We start from the raw sequence: 24,087 nt of genomic DNA, 5'->3' as shown, positions 1-24,087 counted from the left end.
CCCTCCCAGTTAATGCTTCCTGTCTTGGGTATAGCAGAGATCAGTGCTCACCTCTCCTTGTTTGACTTTAGTGAAAAGAAGTGAGTCAGGTCAGACTGAGGTGGAAGAATTATAACAATAGGTAGTCACAGGGTTGAAGGGTAGCTCTGTTTGTTGTTTGTTTGTTTGTTTCTTTTTAGTCATTTTATTTTTATTATTATTATTATTCACTTTACATCCAGATGACTGCCCCCCCAGTCTTCCCCTAGCACTCCCTCTCCTTCCCCTTTTCCTCTGAGGGGTGGAAGCCCCCCACCCTGAAACATCTTCTCTGCAGGGCTAGCTGAATCTTCTCCCACTGAGGCCAGACAAGGTAGCCTATTTAGGGAAATGTATTCCACAGACAGGCAACAGATTTAGGGATAGCCCCTGCTCCAGTTGTTGGGGGATCGACATGAAGACCGAGCTGCACATCTGCTACATTTGTACAGGAGGCCTAGGCCCAACCCATGTTTGCTCTTTGGTTGATGGTTCAGTCTCTGAGAGCCCCTAAGGGTTCAGGCTCTGGGAAGCTACTGGTTAGTGGATATCATCTCAGCCTTGAGACAGAGTTTGATTTCTAGGAACCCATGTGGTAGAAAGGAAGACTCAGCTATTTCAAGTTGTCCTCTGATCTCCATATGTACACAGAGGTGTGTGTACCTACACACAGAGATAAATAAATAAGCAAAGATGTGACTAAAAGTGTAATAAAGCTATAAGCAAAGCTTCTTTCTGTTTGAGATTGGCTTTTATTTCTTTTAGTAGGGAGGTGTCCTTGCAACACAAAGCAGAATACCAGGATGAATGGAAATGAAGGATGTCTCTCCCTCCATCCGCCATCTTTTCTAGGCTTTTCTAGATTAATCTTTAATGTTCTCTGGAATTTATTCACAAGTCAACTTTTGAAATCCACCTTCTTTTAGTTGCCTTTACTGGGGTTGTAGAGAGGAGACTAAGAGTTTAGGTATCTGTCTTTGTAAAAGTCAAGCATGAAAGACAGATAATAAAATTAGACAATGAATGAAATGTGTAGTTGAATGTGGATGTGCATTCAACTACACATCTGGGCAGAAGCTACAGAGCTTTGGGGTGGCCAAGCACTGAAGAACTTTGTTAAGCAGTGGAGGCTTAAGTGAATTGTGGACGTATACCAGACTTGTGAACATTTCTTCTCTTCCTTCTCCTTCACTCATTCTTCCAGAAGTGGATTTATACTGTCCATATTATGTTGTGACTTGATTTCTTAACTCAGACTATAATGTAGACTTCTTCCATGAACTGTGTCAACTGTACCTTCATTCTTTTTAGTGTACAGAATTCTATGAATATAGATGTACGTACACACATGTGCACTTCCAGCTACATCCATACATGTGTTGCATGTGCATATATGTCTCTGTACATCTTTGTCAGTTTTCACTGATATGGTAAAATATATGTTGGAAACTCATTAAGGGAGGAAGGATTTCCTTTGGCTCATTTTTCAAAGTGTTCAGTAGATGGTCACTTTCTGTTTCTGGGCCCATCGTAGAGAAAAGCTGATTACCTCCTGAAAGCCAGGAAACAGAAATTGGGATATAGGAATGGCTCATGGCAAGGTACCACTCCTAAGCATGTATCCCCAGAGACATACTTCCTTCAGTTAGCCTCTCAAGAAACCTCTAAAACTCCAAAAATAGCGATCCAGCTAAAGACTTAGACTTCCTAGGAGCCTGTGAAGAACATTGCATGATCATATCTTAACTCTCTCTGTATCTTAGTGGGATGATATTGTAGATATTGTGTTTCAGGGAGTGCTGACTATATGGTGTGGCAGTGTGACCCAAAATACAGGAACCTGTTTAAGCTAGTTTTAATATTGTGTATACACCTTTCTTTCTATGTGTGCAGTGACTTCATTGTTTCCCTTTTCTGTCTTCTTGACTCTGCCTATTTAATTTCCATTTGGTCCTTCTCATTTGCCTATTTTTGAGCATCTTGGGGTCACAGCATATAGACCTGGCTTAGTTCCTCTTACTATCATCAGGGCATCTGCGTTGTGGAGATGGAGTATACATAAATTGAAATACATCTCTGGGACCAAGAGTGACATTTGGAGGAGGTGCTTTTGTGTGTGGGGTGAAATGGAGTACACAATGCCTGTCCGGGGAGTTAGCTTTATTATCATTTTATCTGTTGTGTCTCCCCAGTACAGCATACTTATTCACAAAGTTGTCCATTAACATTCATCCATCATTCAATCATTTATTCACTGAATCATTTAATCCTGAGCTCTGACAGTCTAGCTTAAGCTTTATGTACAAGTAAGTGCTATGGACAGTTTCTACCTTCATGACGTATATGAATTAACAGAAGGGGAACATGGAATGGGGAAAATTCCCAACCAAAATGCCTCAAAACATAAGCAACAGGCTGAGCTACATTGTAGAAAGTCCCCAAGAGAAAAACAGCCCAATTTAGATTAAGGATGAAGTGTCAGGTAAGCCAGGGGACCAACACTGATTTCTAAGAGGCAAGGGAAAGTGGCTCAGGAGGGAAGGGCGGGAAGAGCTGTCCATCAGAGGCTTGCCTGGACATGAGGTCTGACAGAGCATGCCATGGAGGAGGGAATCACATCAGGCCCATGAGGCTGGAGCTTGGCAAGCTGGTAAGAAAGGGTGGCAGGTCAGTGGCCTGGCATGACGCCATACCATGGATTTATTCAAAGTGCAGTGGGAAGCTGTTCAAAGGTCTTAGACAACAAAATGGCACGATCCCCTGGACATTGCGAAAAGGTCAGTGAGATGCGACAGATCTGTTAGATGGAGTCAAAGCGGAGACAGTGAGATCAAGGGGGAGGCTTTGCAGTAGTCCCAGAAATAAATAAAAGCGACTCTGTTGAAGATCATGATGATGGGTAGGAAGAGAAGCCATAGACTCAAGGGATGGGCTCTTGCCCATAGTTAGCATCAAGCAAGCTGGAGGAGGTCCCCTGAGAATTGCAGTGAGGGTGGAGTCACCAAGACTCACTCTCTCTCTCTCTCTCTCTCTCTCTCTCTCTCTCTCTCTCTCTCTCTCCTCTCTCTCTTTCTCTCTGCTTTTGGGCATCACTCCCCTTACATAGCTCAGGCTTCTCAGACTGGAGTCTAAGGCCAAGGTATAAATACAAGGGTGATCTTGATACTGCCTCACCTGGGTTCTTAATAGAATGAACCATTCTTAACCATGATGCTAGAACCAGCATTCTTAATCACGATGCTAACATGACAAGATGAGGGAATGCGGGTGGAGGGGATCAGTTGTCAGGGATAATTAAGTTTGGTTTTCAAATATTACTTTGTACATTTTTTGTATGCATGTGTATGTGTATACATATTGTGATTCACATATGGATGTCAGAGGACGATTTGAGGAGGTAGGGCTTCTCCTTCTACCCCATGGGTCATGATTGAGTTCAGATCTTCTTGGTTGGTGGCAAGCACCTTACCTTGCTGAGCTATCTTGCTGGGCCCTGGAGTTGAGTTTTAGGCTATTTATTTTGCACAAATGCCATCTCTTACATCACTTTTCCCCCTGTGACTTTACTGGTCTCTCAGATAGGATACCATGGGCCTACCACCACATAGTGTAACTGGTAGACTAGAACTTAGGCCCAGAGAAAAGTTTCCACCAAATTGGAAAGTGATTAGTTTGTGGAGGAGTCAATGTTTTCAGCTAAGGCTTTGAGAACAGAGATACAATTCTTTTCATTGCCATCTGAAGATAAAGACATAGATCTATCACCAAGCAGATCCATCACTCAGACACAGTCAAAGAGAGGAAGATGTCTTAATTTTGGTAAAAAATTTCCTATGTTTGGAAAAATTTCCAGGTCTCTCTCTCTCTCTCTCTCTCTCTCTCTCTCTCTCTCTCCCTCCTTCCCTCCCTCTCTCTGTATTTGCATACATTAGAATATTTGTGAGGGATGGAGAAAAGCATGTTTTTTTACTTACTGTATGGGGTAGAATCCAGCTCCTGGATAACTTTCCAGTCTTCCTCATTGATCAAGCATGGTTTTCCACAGTATAGTCCTCAGGGAAGACCAGCCATGGGGCAAATTGTTACTTATAATTGTATTTTAGATGCACAGTTTTGGCTGAGGGTGGGTATTTCTTCAAAACATGACATCTACAGCTGCAGGTTATATATATCTCAGGTTGAATCCCTAAGTTCAACCCCTAACGCTATAGCACAAAGTGGGCACACACCTATAATCACAGCCAGTGCTGAGGAGGTGGAGGGAGAAGGATCAGAAGTTTGAGATTATCCTTAGATACATAACAAGCTTGAGGTCAGTCTTGGATACGTAAGACCCTGTCTTGAAAGAGAAAAGAAATTCATGATTTTTTATTCACCTTTTTGAAACACCTTGGGATTTTTTTTTTCAACCTGGCAGTCTCAGGGTCCTAACACAATAGGATGTGTGTAACAGGGCTTTCTTTACTCGTGGCTGTTCTTCCTGTGTCCCAGTGTTTATAGTTAGGGTTGTGTTAGCCAGTGTCCCCAATTCTTGCCAGTGCTGGCCACCAAAGCCAGAGGACTGAGAACAGATTCTGCACTTTTTCTGTTCACCTTCTCCTTCTTTGCATCATTATGGATCATTACCTTTAATCTCAAGACGATGCTCAAAGGCAAACAAAACAGTCACTGTGCTGGGAGTTTTGAGAATCCCAGGGTTGTGGTTGAAGGAAGTGCCACCCATCAAAAAGAGAAGAAAAAAAATCCATTTAATACAGAATGACTGGGGAGGGGATCACTCATCAGTATCATTGACGCCTTCCACACAATTAGTGTGTTCTTGAGGGAAGAATGTTTGATCCACCCACGACCCTGAATATTCTCATTGGGTAGATGTGAGAATACAGTACTTCACATTGAACTATGCCAATACTCATAGTGAGGGAGAGACCCCATCTTAGACTGTATGCCTGGTTCTGGGAGGGGCCCTCTCCTCCTGTCCCCTGAACAGGGAGAGGTTAAGCCTGGCCATTAACCCCTAAGTGACCCAAATGGAATTTTCTGTCCCTTGGATCCGTTGATTGCCAGGTATGGCTTTGTGGTAATTCTAGCATTTGCAGCCTAGCAATCTGAACCTTCTGTCTGCTTCAATGATGATTTTACATTGTAATGGTTGGTACTAAATCCTTTCGTTTTTTCTCCGTAGCCGCTGTTGTGACAAGAAAAGCTGTGGCAACCGAAATGAGACTCCCTCAGATCCAGTGATAATTGACAGGTAGGGACCACTCTTCTTTTACTGGCGTCTTATTCCTCATTATAATGAAACACCTGCTTTGTGTCGCTCACAGGCGAGGGTTAGGGGTGCATGTGGCTAAAGTTTGCCTGTTGGTCCTGACTTATACTGCGTCGAGCGATTGTGATCTTGGGGAAAGCCATATGGAATGTTTGTTGGAGGCCCTTTTCTCGGATGGCTCTGGTTTTGTGTCGGATGAATGCTCATAAAGTAATATATATGCATGTGTTCATTCCTCACTCTCTGTGGCTCAGTCCTCATGCCGTACCAGGAAGCTTCAGAAATAAAATAATAATAGTTGGTGATTTATGAAATGCGGTTGGGTGCTTATAAATATTTAACTTTTATTTGAAAAATGTTTGAATCATTATCACTTTTAGCTACAGTAGTTCTGTTGGACGTAATCCATCTACATTTTAAGGTTTTATTTATGCATAAAAGCAGTTTAAAGAGATCTGTGAACCACGATTTTCCTACTGTTATTTCCGGGCTTGATTGCAGCTCCTACAGTATTGTGAGTTGATTAATTTATCCTGCTTGTCTTAATTATTGTGTTTTTAAACAGATCCATATTACTAATCTTACATGACCAAGTAAATCACTGTAGAGCAATACATCTGTTTCAGTCTGCCAGTGCAGTTTGAAGTCGGTGTGCACAATATTATGCAGAGTGGCATCCCAAATATTCATTTTACATTTTAATTATTGAAATTCATCGTATGGAAACATGTATGATAAACCACTCGTTATGTGGCATTACTCATTGGGAGTTAAATGGCCTGGAAGCTTTATAGACACTGTCAATTGTCAGCTAGGAAAAGAACTACCATTTTCTATTCACTAGGGCGGGCGGGGGCCGGCTAAGAGTCTTCATTCAAATAAGGCAGATTCCTTCATTGAGGAAATCAGCAGCCAGATGAGGGTCCCCTTCTGAGCTTCGATAATGCTGTCTCAGGCAGCAGCAAGACAACGATGCAGCAGGAGCAATCTGTCAAATTCTTTATGTTTTTAAATTTTGATTTATCCTTTCTTGGATAAAGAAGCCAAGGCTTCTAGTTTGTCCATCTTGGTTTCTATCAAAATATTGTTGGTTATGACCTCTGTGTGTCTTCAGGTCCTTAGCTCAATATTGATCATCTCCAAGTAGTTTGGTCGAAGCTTCACTTAAGGTGAATGTTCCAGTCAGAATATTCATGAAAGGAGTCGTGAAAAAATATATTTGATACGCACAATAACATCTTGATCTCAAGCTGAAAGAGGCAAAAGTTTGATGGACAGTGATGTTGTCTGGCGTCCACAGTGAGGTGGCATGCTCATCTGGGAGAGCAGATACGGCATCCATACACTGTATTTTCTGCTACCTTGCTTTCATTCATTGTATACCTTTCGGAACACAGCTTCTCTTTTGAAGCCAGTATTTCTTACTCTCACATTAAAAAGAAAACATCTCTCATCCAAGAGCCTGCCTGAACACTCCCCAAACTTCAAACGCATGAGGAGCCTGTGGTGTCTCATTGTCTTTTTCCATTTACGTGATGATGACGACCAGGGCCTGCCGTGCCACCTGTCATGAAAACAGTTTTTCGCTTGTGAATGGGTTAAACTTTAAAGTCCTTCCTTGGGTTTTAAGCCGCGACTCTGATGTAGAAGGCTGATAGGACTGTGGTTTGAATAACATCTGATTTTGACCTGTTCCTGTGGGTTGCGATGGCAGGAGAAACTTGACTCAGCAGCGCTGTAATTAGCCCGCCCCGTGTTTTTGAAACAGGATTGTGTTACCTGGATTGCATTAGTGTGGCTTCTATTGTCGCCCGCCTTGCATCTGTCCCAGTAGGGTACTTAAAACCGTTTTCTTGGCTGGGGGGGGGGGTCAAACAACTTAGGCAAAAATAAGTCTGCACTTTATGCTGTTGGTGGCTATAGAGATATTATTCATGACATCTATATGACAGCCATACTTTTCATCCCTCCATCCCCACCCTTGTTTTGGTTAGACAAAGTAAAAGCCCTGCACAGCTAGTTTTATTTCTTGAGGGAAGGGACACTTTAAGAAACGGCTGAGACATACTGGATGTGTTCAAGTCCTAATATACACTGATTTGCTGGTGTTTGCCATTGTCTGGCAAAGAGACCAGTTGATAGGCTCCCAGTTGGCCACTTTTATTTGCATGTGAGTTCTCAAAGTTATTTGCCTCTTCGTTTTGTCAAAGATTAAAATAAGAAAACAAAATAAGCGTCCACTCTTGTCCCTGCCGATATGTGAAGCTTTCTCCTTCTGAAACTGAGGCATGAAAATCACTAGAATGCAGGCAAGGAAAGACAAAACAGAAAACTCCACAGAATTTCTGCAAAGAGGTGGGGGAATGCAATGGCAACCATGTTTGGATTTTAGTTTCCGATTTCACTCTTCATTGTGGATTGTATAATATCTGTTATGTGCTTAGTGGTTGATTTGCTTTTGGATTTATGGATACGAGTGTCTGAGCCTGCGGTACTCAGTAGGAACAGTCAGTTTTTAAAATATATATAATATGCATACTGTATGCAGTCCAAGGCTGAGGGTATGGGCTATGGTTAGACGTTACCATAGCTTTAATATACAGTCACCTCTCGAAAGCTAATACTTTTGAGTTCCCTTTGCTTGACCTTCAGAATTTGGAAGAACCTTGCTATTTTTTGTCAGTCAAAAGACTTTTTAGCAGTGATTATTCAGGAAAACTATTTATAGGGTAGAGGGAAGAGGCTTTCTGGTCACACAGAAGTGGTGCTGGGCCAGGCTTTTCTGTGTTAAAATTTGGCCACGTTATTTGTTGCCAGTGATTTGGAGACCACCGTTTGGTAAATTGTGTGTGTGTGTGTGTGTGTGCGTGTGTAATGAAATTAACAAAGCCAGCAGTTGGACAGACAAGTTTCTATTTCCTTCCAGTGGCATGCAACAAAGTAAGAAAATATGACCCAAATTACTTTTCTTCAGTCATGACAATTTGTCAAAATGTTTATTGGAAAATTGCTGTGTGGTGGTAGGAAGAGGGCATCTGGAGACGACTGTTCGGTTACGTTTCTGCTCAATGGCAAGTAGCTTGATTAAGAATCATAAAACCCCAGCCTGTGCCCAATGATCCAGATATTTGGGCTGTGCAGACATGGGAAAAGTCAAATGTGCTATGTTCAATAGCTGATGAACAGGAACTAACAACAGCAAATTTCATTATCTTTGAGATAAAGGGCTATGTGTGGTAATTATTGTTAAAGTAAAAAGCAAAAAATGACTTCCAGTTATTGAATTAAGGAGGGGATTGATTTAACATTCACGTAGGAACTCAGATTTGAATTTAAAAGGTTTGCAATAAAATTCCTGTTTGGAAATTGAATACATTGTAGTTTTATTACTACAGTGGATATCCCTGTGTCCTAACCTTCTCCCTTGGAGTTATCTTAGTTCAATAAATAAAACCTCATTAGACTATTCCCATTTCAACGAGTTTATTAAATTTTGCAGGAGTAATTAGCATAAGCTGTGCTAATTTTTCTGGAAGACTAATGAGGGAGGTTCTTAATTAGGTTTGCTTTGTAGGAATCAGAAAAGAGGATAATGATAAAAGTCACATAGGGTACTCTGAATTGGGAACCCACTTTCTCAGAATCCACACGACAACTTCTGTTTCTCTATGGAAACTTCATTATGCATCCTTTCACTGTACAGATTAAAAGTAAAGACTTTTATTCTGCATCTAGTTTGAATTAAGATCCTTGTTTAGTTAAGAAAAAAATTCTTTATTTTCCTAGACTGTCTTGGAGTGGTGAGATGGATGAATACAGATGGCCTTACGAAAATATCTCTTTCTTCTAATTTTATCATTGAGTTCCTTTCACAGAGATCACTGATGCTTCTGGCTAGACTATGTGGGGCAGGGGCAATTCTGTATTGTGCTTCAGTTTAGCATCAGTGGGATGGATGGAGTCATTAGACTGACTAAGCAAATGAAGGTATAAGTTCATAGGGTTGTGGATCCTTAGCTGTCAGCCCACAGAATTTGTTTTTAAGAGATAGAAATAATACAAGATAAAGTAGTAAAGTGTGTCAGTTAAAACCCAATCCTTTCGGGAATATGGATAATGTGGTTTAAATAACCTGCAACTCTTGGGTCCCCCAGAACTAGTATTTAAAACTGAGATTTTTTTTTTTTTAAAGAAAAGCTCATCAACGCTCACTATTCTAAATAACTTGGGTTTGTTGATTGCCACAATCTTGTCTGTCTTTTCCATTTATAAGAATCTCTGCATCTATGCTTCAAGCTAAGAGAGACAGACCACAGTGACATTAAGAGAATATGTGACTTTTGGGATGGAAAAAAAAAACTTTAGCCTGTTTGGAATTACTCTTGCCACACTTATCCAAAGCTCTCCTCCTCAGAAGAAGAAGAGAGAAAGAACGGAGATTTGCAGATGTAGAGTTCTACTACATCTAGGTCATTTAGGTAATATCAACTGGCTTGGCAATGATCATAATGCAAAATGGAATTGTCAGCCAGGAAATAAGTAGAATGCTCTTCTTACCTGCCATAGGTCACTTGAATAGAAAAAACTTGGCCGTGTTCATATAGATATTTTTATCGAAGGTCCATGTTTTAATCTAAGAGGTCAGGGCATAGAGGTCCGACTTGTCGGAAAGCAGTGTTATATCACCGTCACGTTAGCTTCTTGATTAAGTTGTGGGCCACATTTTTACACGACCACGTGTCCGTCAGCATGACTGGGAAACGACAGTAACATGTAGATTCAGGTCACTCATAGGCAGTGTTTACCATTGGACATGTGTGAGAGAATGTATTCCTCGGAATTTCTGAAGGTATATGTGTCTTCCAGCCAATAACCTCCTTCTGTCTTATCATTGATGGTAAATCCCCAAATACATACAAAATGCTTTTCTGTCTCTGTGTCTCATAACCGTGAAGGTCCTTCATTTAGATCATTTCTCCACCTGTGGGTCTCAACCCTTTTGATGGGGGGGGGATGGTCACCACCCCTTTTGCAATGGTCAACTAAGACACAGTTATTGACATTATGCCTCACAACAATTGCAAGTTACAATAGTAATTTCATTGAAGTAGCAATGACATAATTTTATGGTTGGGGGTCACCACAGTATGAGGAACCGTACTAAAGTGTTGAAGCATTGGGAAGGTTGAGTACCACTGCCTTAGATGAACATGAAGACATGCCCCCACATGAGATGCTTAGCCAGGTTCATGACTTCGGTTTATTGCTCTTTCGAGCCTTATCTTCCTCTTCATCCCGTCGTTCGGAAGGGCCAATGAGTGAGCAGAGAACTGCTCAGCACAGCATGGCAGCTGCTGCGTAGGTCACTAAGACACAGAGGTGCAAATGCATTTCTCAGAGCTCTGAGAAACCTTCCATGTCACCTAATTCCCTAACTCTGACTGCTCAGTTAAAACCAAAGGAAGAGGAATCTATTCTCTAAAGCTGTCCCAGGCAGGATAATTGCTGTCCTTCGGGCTGCCCTGAGAGGCTTATACCTCTTCAGGCAGTGGAAAGTCAGCATTGACACGGAGCATGAATTTTACAGTTGTTTTCTAGCTCTAGTGCATTTAAACATTTGTTTTCTCAGTGGGAATTCACATGTGATTATTAGCAGTGAGACTTATGTGAGCAAATATCATTCTCAATTTCACATTTATCAGATGGTAGCATTCTGAGGAGGAGCTGAGCCCTGAACACTTGGGCATGGTTTGCTACTGTGATAAAAATAATTTACTAATACAATAAGCTAATAGCAGTCTAGATTCCATTTGCTATCAGCTATTCTCAAATACACAACCAGGATACATTAAAATGCATTTCAAATATGCTGACAGTAGATCATAATGCAAAGTACTTTTACAGGGTGTTACACTATAGCAGACACCGTATAATAAGCAACAGTGGTTTTCCTGTAAAGGAAATTATGGCACAACTTCCAAGAAATGTGTTCAGCAGAGCTTCAGGGCATTGACGAGTTGTGTGTGTGTGTGCGTGCGTGTGTGTAACACATGGTGTGGCTTTGCGTTTCATGTCATCATCAGTTTGTCTCTGTAACAGTTTGGGAGAATGCAGGAAAGCACTGCAGTCTCATGTGGGCCAGCGACGTCGCAGTTAGTTGGCGATGATAGTTCATCAGTATAATAAACATGCTCTTACTCTCCAATACGTTACTTCGAGTTGAAAACAAGCACAGCAAACCCCCTGCAAGGGTGGCACTTCATTGATAGAGATTCTCATTCCATGCACCTACTAGCACCTGGCCAAAATCCCTAATTAATATATATATATATACACACATATATATATATATATATATATATATATATATATATATATATATATATGTATGTATATATATATATATCCACTTAGACGTTCCAGACTAAAGAGACTGTATTTTGATCATTTTAATTTGCATGAGATGTTATCTAAAATAGACTACCAATTCTTTCCTCCCTTTCCCTCCTCCCACCTCCCCTATCCATCTCTTTATAAGCCATGTAACCATACACTGTTCAGGACAGTACAAAAGTGACTCCTATTGCAACCAATGGAATATGGTGAACAGTGCAGGTTTGTCTTTGGTTGCGCTCTGTCTTTACGAGTGTGGGTAGATGAAGATAAATCTCCCTTGCAAACTATTTCTCCAGTTACAAGCTTTTGTCCAGAAGCAAATGAGGGTTTTAATGTTACAGTACTTGTTATAATAGAATTTTAATTGCCTTAATCCTGGTAAAGTATAAAGGGGAGAGAGAGAGAGAGAGAGAGAGAGAGAGAGACAGAGATATAGAGAGACAGAGAGGGAGACACAGAGAGAGACAGAGACACAGAGACAGAGAAGAGAAAGAACATTCTTCATGGAAAGGGAAGTCTTCAAACAAAACAACAAAAAACCCTATTACGTTTTCAGTTGAGGGGGTTATTTGTGCAAAAAGATGTAGTTTATGCTATTGATTAGGCGGAAACAAGCCAGTTTCATTCCATTTTTCTCAGTTGGACCCCACCTTAAGCAGGGACACAGTGATGTTTAGTGTTTTGGTAGCTTTTATTTTTAAGGGTAAAATGCCCAGTTCCAGTTGCAAGCATGGCCTCCTTTTAAATCCACTTGTAACAACTTCACTAGACAGGCTGGTAAATTAGCTAGCTGGATCCCACACAATCACCTCCAAAACGGCTCTCAATAACCACGGCATCCCACTAACTGTTCGAAGCACAATAGTTTCATAATATAACAACAACAAAAAAACCTGTAGCGGTGTTAGGCAACACATCTTTAACAAGATATTGTCTGTGCTTTTGCCGTGTGCTACAGGAGCTGCCTCTCACTCGGTGGGCTTTTGATTCCTCTCAATAAGATTATTTCAAATACTCTAATCCGGAATCATTGACATGAATACAAAAGCATAGTGACATCTAATAGATGCCCCTTAGCTTTGCGTTGGCTCTTGTTCCCATCCCTTTTCTTCCCTTTTTGCCTGACTAAAAGCTTATGGACACTTGGGCTCTGTCTCTCAGGAACAGCCTGGGGGGTTCCTCATGAAATATAAAGGAGGAAAAAGACTGACAGGGGCTGGAGAAGCTACAGAGTGAAGGGCTATAGATTAAAAGTGAGTGCCGGTAAACCCTCTCTGTACACTCAAGCCTTCTCTCCTTGTTTTCTTTAACACTTGAAGTGCCAGGGCAAGGGCGAGAGAGAAGAGAGTTAAACGAAGTGTGTGCCAGCTGGCCTTTTAATCTGGACATGATCACTGTATCTATTGTACAGGACGTGAGGAAGATTGTTAAAGTTTCATTCAGACATGTGATGACAGCGGTTTTGGAAAAAAGAAAAGCCCTCATAATCAATATCAAGACTTTGTTTTTAAAAGCCATTCTCTGTTCAGCTGACCAAACATTGATGCTATGTGCAGGGATGGGTATTGTGTGAGTGAGAAGCACCCTTCTGTAGGGAGCAAACATGGGGGAGTTCACAATGCCATGGTGCTATGTAGTCAGGGTGGAAGTCTTTCTTGTAGTTCATGAGTTGAAGGTCATCAAAGTAGAATGTTGAAATAGATTGTCCTATGTCATCACTTTTTGTGACTTCACGGGGTATTGCCCCTGCTGGAGCTGTGAATATTTACATTGAGTGGAGGGTTCGCTTAGACACTGGAGACTCACCAAAGAGGAGTCAGTCCTGTAGACACTTTTTCTCCACCTTTTCTGAGCAGTCATGATTAACTAAAGCTCTCTTCTACTCCATTTGTGGATCTGACAACTACTTTGTTGGCAACTTATTATTGTTCAATACTTAAGTATTGAGGGCTGTCCCACTTTAAAGACTATGTTTCTCACTTATTAATGTTTTGTTCTGTTAGTAATATCTCATCATAATTTAAAAAAATCGTTTTGAGTGCACTCTTAACTGATCCCCCCTCCCCCCAAATGGACAGGTAGTTTGAAGAATTCTAGATTGCCGTTCGGTTTGATGACACACATGCATAGGCCTACACACACAGAGACACAGCCACAGATACATACACAGATACATACACAGACACACAGACACGCACACACACACACCCCGAAAAGACAAAAAAGATGGCAAAAAGAGAGCATTTAACTATCAGAAAGTCCTCTGGAAAAGGGAGTTGGTAAAATATCCACTCAGTGGTCTTTGAAAGCATTACCTACAGTTTAGGAAAACCTCTGTCTCCCTAAACGGTCTTGGTGTTTTCTTAAGGCTAGATTCTAATCCCTGCTGCATGCTACACATCACAGACTAACTTCAGACAACTCGATTCCTGTGGTTCCAGGCAAGGGTTCCTTTGTTTGAGACATCTGTATGTTCTCATAAAGATCAACCTATGAGCATAACACAACAAAGTAAACAAAATCCCTGGCCACTGTAAATCTAATTGTCGCGTCCGTAGCTATAGCATAATGCTTACAGATTTGAACACTGTAAGGTGTGCTATTTCAGAGGCGTCCCTTCCATCAGCAGACTCTAGCTGATGGGGCATGTGGCCTAAGGGACGAGCCCCTGAGCCAGTGATAACAGACTCCACACTTCCAGCTCTCAGCTTGAGGTTTGGCCTCACATCCTTCATTACCCAGTGAGGCGGTTTCTAGTACCTCCCAGCATGAGGTACTTTTATTTCAATTTTCTTGGTAGCTGCACTTCATTCCCTCATGTGTTTCTCTAAACACAGTCACCTAGCCAGTGTCTTAGTTACAGTCATACTAGCTTGTGGAGTTGGAAATGAAAGTAATAATCCAGAGAGAAATCTAATGAAGGTGCAGCGCAATGGCAAAGACAGAGACTCTGAAGCCACCTCACAGACAGGTCAGATTCTTTATGGCTACTTAGTATCTTTGCCTCAAGCACCTCAGTGCTCCAATCTTCAGAATGGGAACATTCATCTTCATTGTGGGTTATGGCTGGAAGCCTCACTACTTTCTTGGCATTGCACAACGGAGGTAGAGTGTGTATCTGACATGTGCAAATGCTCTGAGCTCAGTCCTCAACATCACACACACACACACACACTCCACACACACACACGCATGTATACACACACATATGTACATATGATTATGTCTTTATTACAAAAAAATATAACAAGGTTACAACACATAACAATCACTGGGGTTGGGACTTCCCAAAGTCTTAAAATCAGATTTTGAAAACGGAGCCTAATATATTTGATGTGAGTCCGTATCCCTACTGTAAAAGGCACGATGGCTTTTTTTTTTTTTTAACAAGATGAGCTACCTTGCTAAGCTAATCATGGTGACTGTGCCTTCATAGACAAAAACTCACTTACTGCTTTTTCTTTCCACAACTATTTATTGGGCTTCACTGTTTGCCTCATACTGGGTTCAGGATTGTCCAGAAAACCTGCAAAGAGAGACATAGATTCAAAGTAAATGCCTCTTAATCCAACAAGGCTCCTGGGAGCCTGGCTCTTTTTTCAGTGTCTCAGAGTTTTGAGGGCTGCTTTGTTGAAATCGTAAGTAAATATTATTAATTTCCCTTTGTTCTTTTGAGACAATGTCTCTTACATCCTAGCCTGGCCTCGAACTTGTGATTCTTCAGCTTTTCTCCTAAGTGTTGGGATTACAGGCACATGCTTCTGTATCTAACTATATTTGACTTTCTCTTAAAAATAGAAGAACACAATATAAGACTAGAACTAAGCCGCACAAGAAAGATCCCTTCAGGCTGAAGTCATCCCCAGTGGTCCTGAACTTGGGCAAACACTATGGTTTTCTTATACTCCTCTCATGCAGTCCACAAGTTGGTTAAGACTGCAGGTTAAATCAGACTGAATCCTAGCTCAGCTAGCAGTGTGGGGCACTGGGTGGTTCAATTGCCCTAAGCCCTATATTTTAAGATGTGTCAGCACAGTCCTTGGCACATAACACCTAGAATGATGTTTCAAATAGAGGCTGGAACGAAGAGATTGCTAAGACTCTTTGCTGTGGAATTTGAACCCCAGCGTTTAGTAGTAGCGCTGAACAAGGTAGGGCAGGCACACCTCAGCCCTGTTAAGGATGTCAGCAAGCTTAAGGGGTAGTTGACACAGCTGCTGGCTGCTGCCCATCCCCAGCCCTGAGCACAATACCTTGCTCACATGCAGCAGAAGTTTGGGGTATGATTTTTGTGAAATGAAAGGGGGTGAGGAACGTAGTTGTTGAACGTGATGGTCTCTGCTCTGCGTAAGGACAGTCCTGTTGCAACCACACACTAAAGCAAGGAGGTCGTGCCATTAAAGAATGACAGGGAACAGAAAATGCAGGATGAAATATTACATTTATTTCGGTTAGAAAATGTTAATCTTCACACTATTACCATGCAAATCTCCTCGTTGCCTAACTGTTTAATTGATCAAGTAAATCACAGAGCAGACAAGTAAGTGAGAACTCCTGCTGCTGCTGCTCACACGAAGAACATTTTAAGGCGTATACTCTGTCAAGCAGTTTATCTATTGTACATGCTAACTTGAGTGAAAGGAAATGACACATGTATGGTTCAGAGATTTTTTTTTGGCGGGGGGAAGGTTTCTTATAAGGGCAAGTTACCTATGTCCCAGCGCTATCAAATGTGAAATCAGTATTATAGTTGCCTGTGTTTAAACATACTAACACAGTACTGCTGTGACGGAAGGGTTAACAAGTTCTTCCTTGTTCTCTCTTTCTCTACCCCCACCCACAAGATCCTCCTGTCCTCCACCCCAATCCTATCATGTGCCTGGTTGACGCTGAAAGAAGGGCTTGAAGTTGCCCATGGGGCATCCCTTTTCTCAGCCTCCTCCGAGGTCTCCTGGGCAGATGGGAGCTTGCCTTCTGTCCTTGGGACTCAAAACCCACTCAGGCACCACCAGGTCCAGCAGCACAGCTTCTCGATCCCTGAGCCGGTGAGGAGGGAGACAGAGATATCTCACATCTAACGGGATGCATCTCTGCGGCTGGAGGAGACGCCTACTGCAGGAAGTTCTTCCTTATTTCCATGATAAGTTGTCGTTCAGGAGAGCAATGTGCTGAACTAATCAGGTTAATTGAGAGGCCCGGAATCCTCATTGAGCCTATCTCTCCTTCCTGTGAAAGGCAGAGAGCACAGACAGAGGCTTACTCGATCCTTGCTTTTCCCATTGCTTGTAAGATCTGTAGGCAGGCAGAGAAAGGAAGCTCTGCTGAATGCAGTCAGAGCTCTGTGAACATGGATTCTTTTTGTGGGACAGCAGAACCTTAAAGAAATAGCAACCCCTTTGAAGATCGAGAGATCGAGTCCCTTCAAGTCTCTGATACTGTGTTTGTTTGTTAACATTTAAACTCATCATTTCAGAGAAGCCAAGAAAGACTGATGGGGGCGGGATCCATTCAGGAGAGCCTCCTTGGGTATTTTATTTAAGATTGAAACTTAAAACAAACGCCCCACAAAACATATGACTACGGTGTGTCATTAGTTCATCATTTACACGTAGCATCTTTAGTTCCTTTGGTATCTGAAGAGGACACTGGAGGCTGAGAGCTGTACTGATGGCTTCCTGGGTCTCCCCAGGAAGTGGCAGAGTAGAGGGAGATATGAGCTGCTTCAGCGAGCTCCTTTTGGGGTGGATGTTCCCTCTCTCCTCTCACAAGGGTTAGTCCTAGTTTAATTTTAAAGACTATCATCAAATGTTCTGCACCCTGCCCCCCACCTCCTTCTACTCCTTAACTTTTTTTTTTTTCTTGGAAGTTCCAGGAATGACTTTAATTATCTCCACAATCAAATTCTCGTTGCTGCCTCTGTGCAAGTGTGTAGCCATAGATCGCTGGGATTATTTTCTTTAGCACTTGGGGATAGAGAAGCCGGTTGTTTCCAAATGAGAAGCAGCTGGCCCTACAGAGCACTCATTTAGCGGGGAGCCATTCTGTATACAAAGCCTTCGCTCAGGTCAGTAGTTACGGGCAAACCCCAAAGTAACAGTGTTTGGTTTATCACTCTTTAGAAACTGTCCAGTGGGAAGTGAATAATGATGATATTAATGATAATAATAATAATAATAATAATAATAGCAACCAGCACACCCAATGTATTTGGTTCTCTCTGCTAAGCACATAGGTTTGGAAAAGACATCATTTTAACTTCTTCCTGTAGTCATAAACCTAGATTTCTAGTGAGTTTTGGTGAGTAGCCAAAGTGTGTTTGTGTGTGCATGCACTCTGTGTGTGTGTGTGTATGTGTATTAGTTTTAACCCTCTCTAAATCTAAAAAGTCAAATGAAGCACATCTTTCAATATGATCTTTTCTTACTGACAAGCAGAGCAGACAGATGAAAGGCAGATAGCCACATTGTTGGCCCCATTAAGAGACCCCATTGGAGGGCAGTGATAACGGCTGTTATTTAGCATCTCTCCTGCCAGCCTGTGAAATAAGGATCAAGCTGATAGACCACATATATTCCCCTGTCTTTCTAGTTCATAGAAACTGCATCGTGGCCATACTCTGTCCATCTCTAACCGCTAGATTTGATTTGAAATAAGGAAAATCCTCTCAGCAGTTTCACCAACTATTTTTGAAGTGTGTGAAGGAGGGAGGGGAGCTCCCACCATTTAGGACCAAGGGAGCCACTCGGTTATGAAAATAATTTGTTTGAGAACTCAGCTTGCATTTTTATAAGATTAAATGAGTTTGGGGTGTGTGTGTGCAATATCTACTAAGTCCGAATGAAGATTTCAAATGAAGCATATTCACAGAGTTCAAATTCAGCTTAGCTGAATTTTAATCTCACAAATGTAAGAGATCACTTTGTATTACTAATGAAAAATATGTGCCTTAAAACAATCATGACATGCTTTTTTCTAAATACTGATATCAACACAACAAAATAATATGAAGAAAAGGGAAAAGACCTAGAAATGTATTCCCATAAGGAGTTTGATCAATACACTGAGGAGCTGGTCTATGCACTTCTAATTATTTTTATTCTTAGGATTTCCATATTGAAACATGATTTGGGTAAAATCTTATCTAATGAGAGGTTTTTTGTTTGTTTGTTTAACCAATGACTTTAGATCAAACTATGATTCTATTATATATTTCCTGTGTCTATCTTTTGAAAAAAAATGTGGGTTTTTTAATATATATAAAAAAACCAAATAACTGTTATATTTCCAGTCAGTCAAATTTGAACTGAATTTTACTTCCTGTTTCAAAGGTCAAGGCAGGCTGACCTCAACAGCAGTGTGGAGGCTGCTGAATTATTCATGTCATTGACTTTGTGTCAGCCTCCACATTTGTGGAGAAGGATGTTTTATTCATTTATCTCATTTAGAGTTCTTCTCTGCACCTGTTTCTACCATTAAGTACCCTGTAATTTGCATTTGATGCTAATTTAGTTTCATATCAGCCTGGTCCCCCCCTTGTTAATTTAATTTTCTAAGACCCTTTTCATTACAGTAGAACTGTTTTTCCTCTTTAAAGCAAACATCTATACAAGTAATTGTATAAACTGCCTTTTAAATAATATCTTTTAGAAGATTCCATCGTCTAATTCCTTAATTTCTATAATTAGCCATGGTTTGATTAATGTTTCAAAGGGTTAAATTAAAATACAGAATTACTTACATGCATACTTGAATAATTTCTTATAGACTGCAGGGTTAGTAGCATTGTGGAATTCTGGATAACTCTCAGAACTACGTCCCTTAGAAGCAGTAATTTTCTTTCTGTGGAACGCTGTTTAGTTTATGAGGGGCAGGGCCTTTCAAATTACTGCACTCCCAACATTAATTGTGAAATGTTAGCTTTTTTCTTTCATCAGACTTCTGATAGATGGTGGCTCAAAGTGTCTCTGCAACATTAGTAATGACATCCCCCAAACAACAGGGGCAGAATTAGGTCCAATTCCTTGAACTATTTTGGAAGCTCAGGCTAATGAATTTCTCTGTTCCATTACAGACTTCTCTCTCATCTCAAATCCTCATTTCTGTCTGGTGCTTGGAGTTTAGTTTGCTTGGGAATCTGTCAGCTTCTCAGAAGGGGTTTCAGCTAGCTCTCTGTTATTTATAACTATATGGGCACCACTTGGAAATCATGGGAACTAGGAACGTGTTGTCTGAAGGGGGCCTGACTGAAATGGCTGCCACCCTGATGAGCAAGGCCACATCCCCAGAATGTCTGTCAGAGGGCTGGCTGTCCTAAGAACAAGTGACTCACTCACATACACTATGGAGACCCTCACACTGGAAAAGGCTCCTTCCTCATTCTGTTCCCTGTTAAGATGGTGCTTGACACAAGCATGTCAGTATTCCCTGAGTCCTCTCCAGGGTGAGGAGTGTTGAATGGAGTATGAATCAAGGTCTAAAGAGTGTGGAAATCACCCATGAGGAAAATTCTAGCCACAGCCAAATATTAAGAAATCAGCCCAAAATCCATGTGACCCCTTTCTCCACTTTGGCTGACTCGGTCTGGACTGTTTTTCATAGTCTCTGGGGGATTCCAAGGGTGCCACTGCAGTGGGATTCTAGAAAGATCTTCCTCAGGCCTGTGGAAAGTAGCATATGAAAAGGCTATTTCTTCTCTGTTATAAAGGCCTCCTGGGGACTGCCTTATGCATCACTGTCATTGTGATAAAGAGAAACTTCTAGATTCTCTAGCCAGAAGCCTCATTTATACTGAGGGTAGACTGGAAGATTCAAGGAGTTCTTTGAGCTGGGAGGTGTTCTCTTATACTTCCTACCACAGAGAACTTCTCATGTGTTATACCTTTTTTTTTCTTCTATAGATGGACTTAAATCAACAATGGGAAATTATAGGAAAGAAATACAGGCCCTTTATTCATTTTCAAAATATTTGCTTATGGACAAACCCTACATCCCTGATATAGACTATGAAATAAGTTAGAGAAAAACTGTGCGTTTCTAGAAAAGTGTCTCTGAGGTTTAAACAGCCAGGTTAAAAAAAAACAATAACGAATATTTGTCTGACTTTTGAGAATGCAGGTAAGGTTTTGTCATCCAATTCTTGTGGGTGCAGAGACTTTTAGAGCTAGACTCACATATCTTCAGTGGAGAACCACTGATCTTTACATACACAGAAGAACAGGAACGGGCAACAACACTTTAGCTCTGTCACTCAGCCATACAGCCCTTAGAAGGAGTGAAACAGTGTTCAGATGCTCACTTTGCTTTTTCAAATGAGCAGAGCTCTCTAAGCTCTATCATGTTAGTTTCTACAACATCAGGTTTTTGGTTGTTCTTGCTGTTTTGAGTAACTGTAACTTGGGCAGAGAATGTAAATTTAGGGCAGACAAGTCTAAAATGCTTTTCAAATGAAAGAGGATGAAACCAGGATTCCATCTAGACTGACTCTCAGAGATTTTGGTCTAGTCCTTTGTTTTAAAGATGGAAAAGCTGAGGTCTAGAGAAACACAGCATTATTGCCCTAAGCCATAAGTCAATCTAGAACCAGGACCATAAACCGAGTCCCTGGCTCAATTTCCAGCTACTCTCTGGATTGTCTGGGTCTCCCCCTGTTATCTGTTTCACCTACTGTGAAAGTAGCCTCAGGGAAGGGTGCAACTTAGATTTTCTGGGTCTGATTCCAAGAAAAGTTCAGAGCGCCGTGTCTCCAACAAATCATCAGACATTAGGTAAGTTGTAAGAAGTTATGACAGTCACTGGGAGGAGGGACCGCTACAGCGTCCCATCCTAAAATTATTTTGACCCTTTAAAAGCTCACACACCTCACATGACTGAAACCACGCTGTTCATAACACCGTGAAAAAAAAAGATGGAATTTTTGTTTCTTTTGTCAGACCTATTTCATCAATAGTCATTTCCCAGTAGGAATTTTATAAAGAGCCTTTCAATTTCAGACATCTCCCCTTCAGCAGTTGTCTCTGGCTGTTATCTTTTTCTGGAAGGTACTGACTTATATAAATATTGAACTTGGCAATTTTCAGAGTGTAGTCCTCAGTTTAAAAATTACTTTATAGTTAAGCCTAAATGAACTTAATAAATGGTCCTTTCCAAAAATAACACTAAAGGAAATGAGGTATTGTTGCAAAATATAGTTCTGTCAAAAAAAATTGCACAGAAAAGAAAGGAATGGGGCACTGTAGTTTCACATATGCAAAAGCATTTTGGTATATGACTTTGTCCAAGCCTGCAGCTTGTCACACTTTCGAATGACCAAAAGAAGGACAGAAGTCATGGGAAGATGCAGGGAGAAATTTCTAACCCTTGGCATCATTCTAATCCACACCACAGGTTGATGATTCCAAAAGGCAAAGGGTAGTGAGCTTGCAACCTGGGGATGAGGTGTCCACCTCTCAGAGGAAAAAGGAAGAAGTGGCCATTTCAGTTCATGAATGATGAGCTTAGGAAACCTGCCTAAAATGCCTAGCTTGACTTAGGAAACTCAGTTTTGCATCTTGATTCAGATATGGGATTAAATTGTGGTCAAGATTTATATCTTCCTGCCTACTTCCATTCGCTGTCTGGTCATTTTGGATGAAGGAATGACTTAATCTTAACAGGTGTGATTATATCTTTATGTATCATCTTTATTTTTCCTTTTTAAAAATTATCATCAACAAGCCAAATTCCCTTGTGCTTCCAAATATTTTAATGTCTGAAAGCAGATAGAACAGATGTGTTAAGCTGACAAAAACGGCTTCATGGCAGACCGTGCTCTGGGTTGAGAGCTGTTGCTTATGTTTAGAGATGGCAGAGATGCTACCAGTTGAGGCACTGGATCCCAGATAGAGGAAGTACACAGTGCAGCAAGGTGGGTGTGTATTCACCAAGTGTTCTTGTGACACCCACTCTGTAAAGGACAATGGAGCCATGTACCTGGGTTGGGAACTCCTTCATAGTCACTTTATGGACATCCAAGGGGCTGACATATGAGGGAAATCCTATTTGGCGTGCACTTGTCTCTTTCAGATCACTACTGAATCCATCCTGCTTCTACATCTCGTTGCCCTACCACTGTCCTTGTATCATGTTAGATCCAAACTGACTCAACTGCTTAACCAGACTCAGTGTAGGTTGCTCTCCCAGGGTACTCGTTTTTAATCATTGCCAACTTATACTTCCAATTATAAGTCAGATTTAGGTATCGCCGTCTCTTATGGTCCGAGGACACTCGGGTGCTATCACAGACCCGACACGTTCAGTTGCTCATGCTGAAGCTGGGTTTTTTGTTTGTTTGTTTTTTATTTATATTGAAGCTGAGAAGTGACTGGGTGTAGAATTCTGAGGCAGGACATAGAGGAGCCGGTGTTCAGGACTGCCTCCGTGTTGCTTAGGTATGTGGGCCTCAGCAAGGCTCTCTCCTCTGGGCTTCAGTTTTCTCATTTATAAAATGAGACGTCTGGACACTTTAGATCTTTAAGTTTCCCCTTTTCATAATTATATTCCTCCCATGTGTTCCTCTAAATGTGTCTAACCTTGTATCTAGCATTAAAGGATAGTCTCTCGTTATACTTAGGTGAGCAATGTGTGAGACACAAAGGAAAGAGTAACTTCACAGTCAAGACTGAACACCCAGCAGTATGCTCAACTAGTTTTCTCCTCCTTTATTATTGTGTCCAAAGTACCAGGTAAATAATCACGATAAAGCAGGATGCACAGCCCCCATCTGTTGCTAAGATCCACCTTAAGGCACAAGATTACTTAGGGAGATCATTAGAGGAGTTTCCTTACGAGGCTAATTGAGTTGGCATATTTAATTCATTGGTAGCATGAGTTGGGGAAGGGATCTAATAAAAACAAAACTATAGGCTTGTAAAATGTAAGGAGTGTGTACCAACATGTTTATCTACCTGACATTGTAACTTGGGGAGGCCATCAGTAGAGGATACCAGTGGATGTAACATCTCCCAGTGGTCTTACTGAATACCTGTGGCTTAAATGTGTCTTCTGCGTGAAGTACCCTAAAACATAGTGTATGAAGGATGTATGCCAAATTGCACATAGGATTTGCTTAATAAGTGGTTATTTATTCTTAGCATACTTACTTCATATGTGGAAATAGGTGGGAAACTCCCTTTTAGGCCCCCAAAGTATGAGCACCTTAATGATGAAGTGACGAAGATCTGTGCTTTGATCAGTTCCTGTGCTTCTGTATGACAATATTCTAGGGGCCTTATGCTTAAAGAAATGAAAGAAATGAGAATTTCAGAAAATTTAAAAACCTGTTTCTTTTTGGCAATGTGCAGAGATGAAATTATATGTGTGAAATATATATATATATATATATATATATATATATATATATATAT

The 24,087-nt window shown here is 41.1% G+C and overlaps 1 protein-coding gene across 6 annotated transcripts in view; it reads left to right on the top strand.

The window, feature by feature from the left end:
• Nucleotides 1–24,087, top strand: part of Ebf1 (EBF transcription factor 1) — a 379,734-nt gene that overhangs the window by 20,674 nt on the left and 334,973 nt on the right. For all 6 annotated transcript variants that reach the window (XM_028777670.1, XM_028777669.1, XM_028777668.1 and 3 more), the window contains exon 6: nucleotides 5,204–5,272. In XM_028777670.1, the coding sequence (XP_028633503.1) occupies nucleotides 5,204–5,272 (69 nt within the window). The remainder of the gene's footprint in view (nucleotides 1–5,203; nucleotides 5,273–24,087) is intronic.

The sequence above is a fragment of the Grammomys surdaster genome, unplaced genomic scaffold (assembly GCF_004785775.1).
Source record: "Grammomys surdaster isolate TR1022 unplaced genomic scaffold, NIH_TR_1.0 313, whole genome shotgun sequence".
Lineage (NCBI taxonomy): Eukaryota > Metazoa > Chordata > Mammalia > Rodentia > Muridae > Grammomys > Grammomys surdaster.
This window is presented reverse-complemented; position numbering and strand designations above follow the sequence as displayed.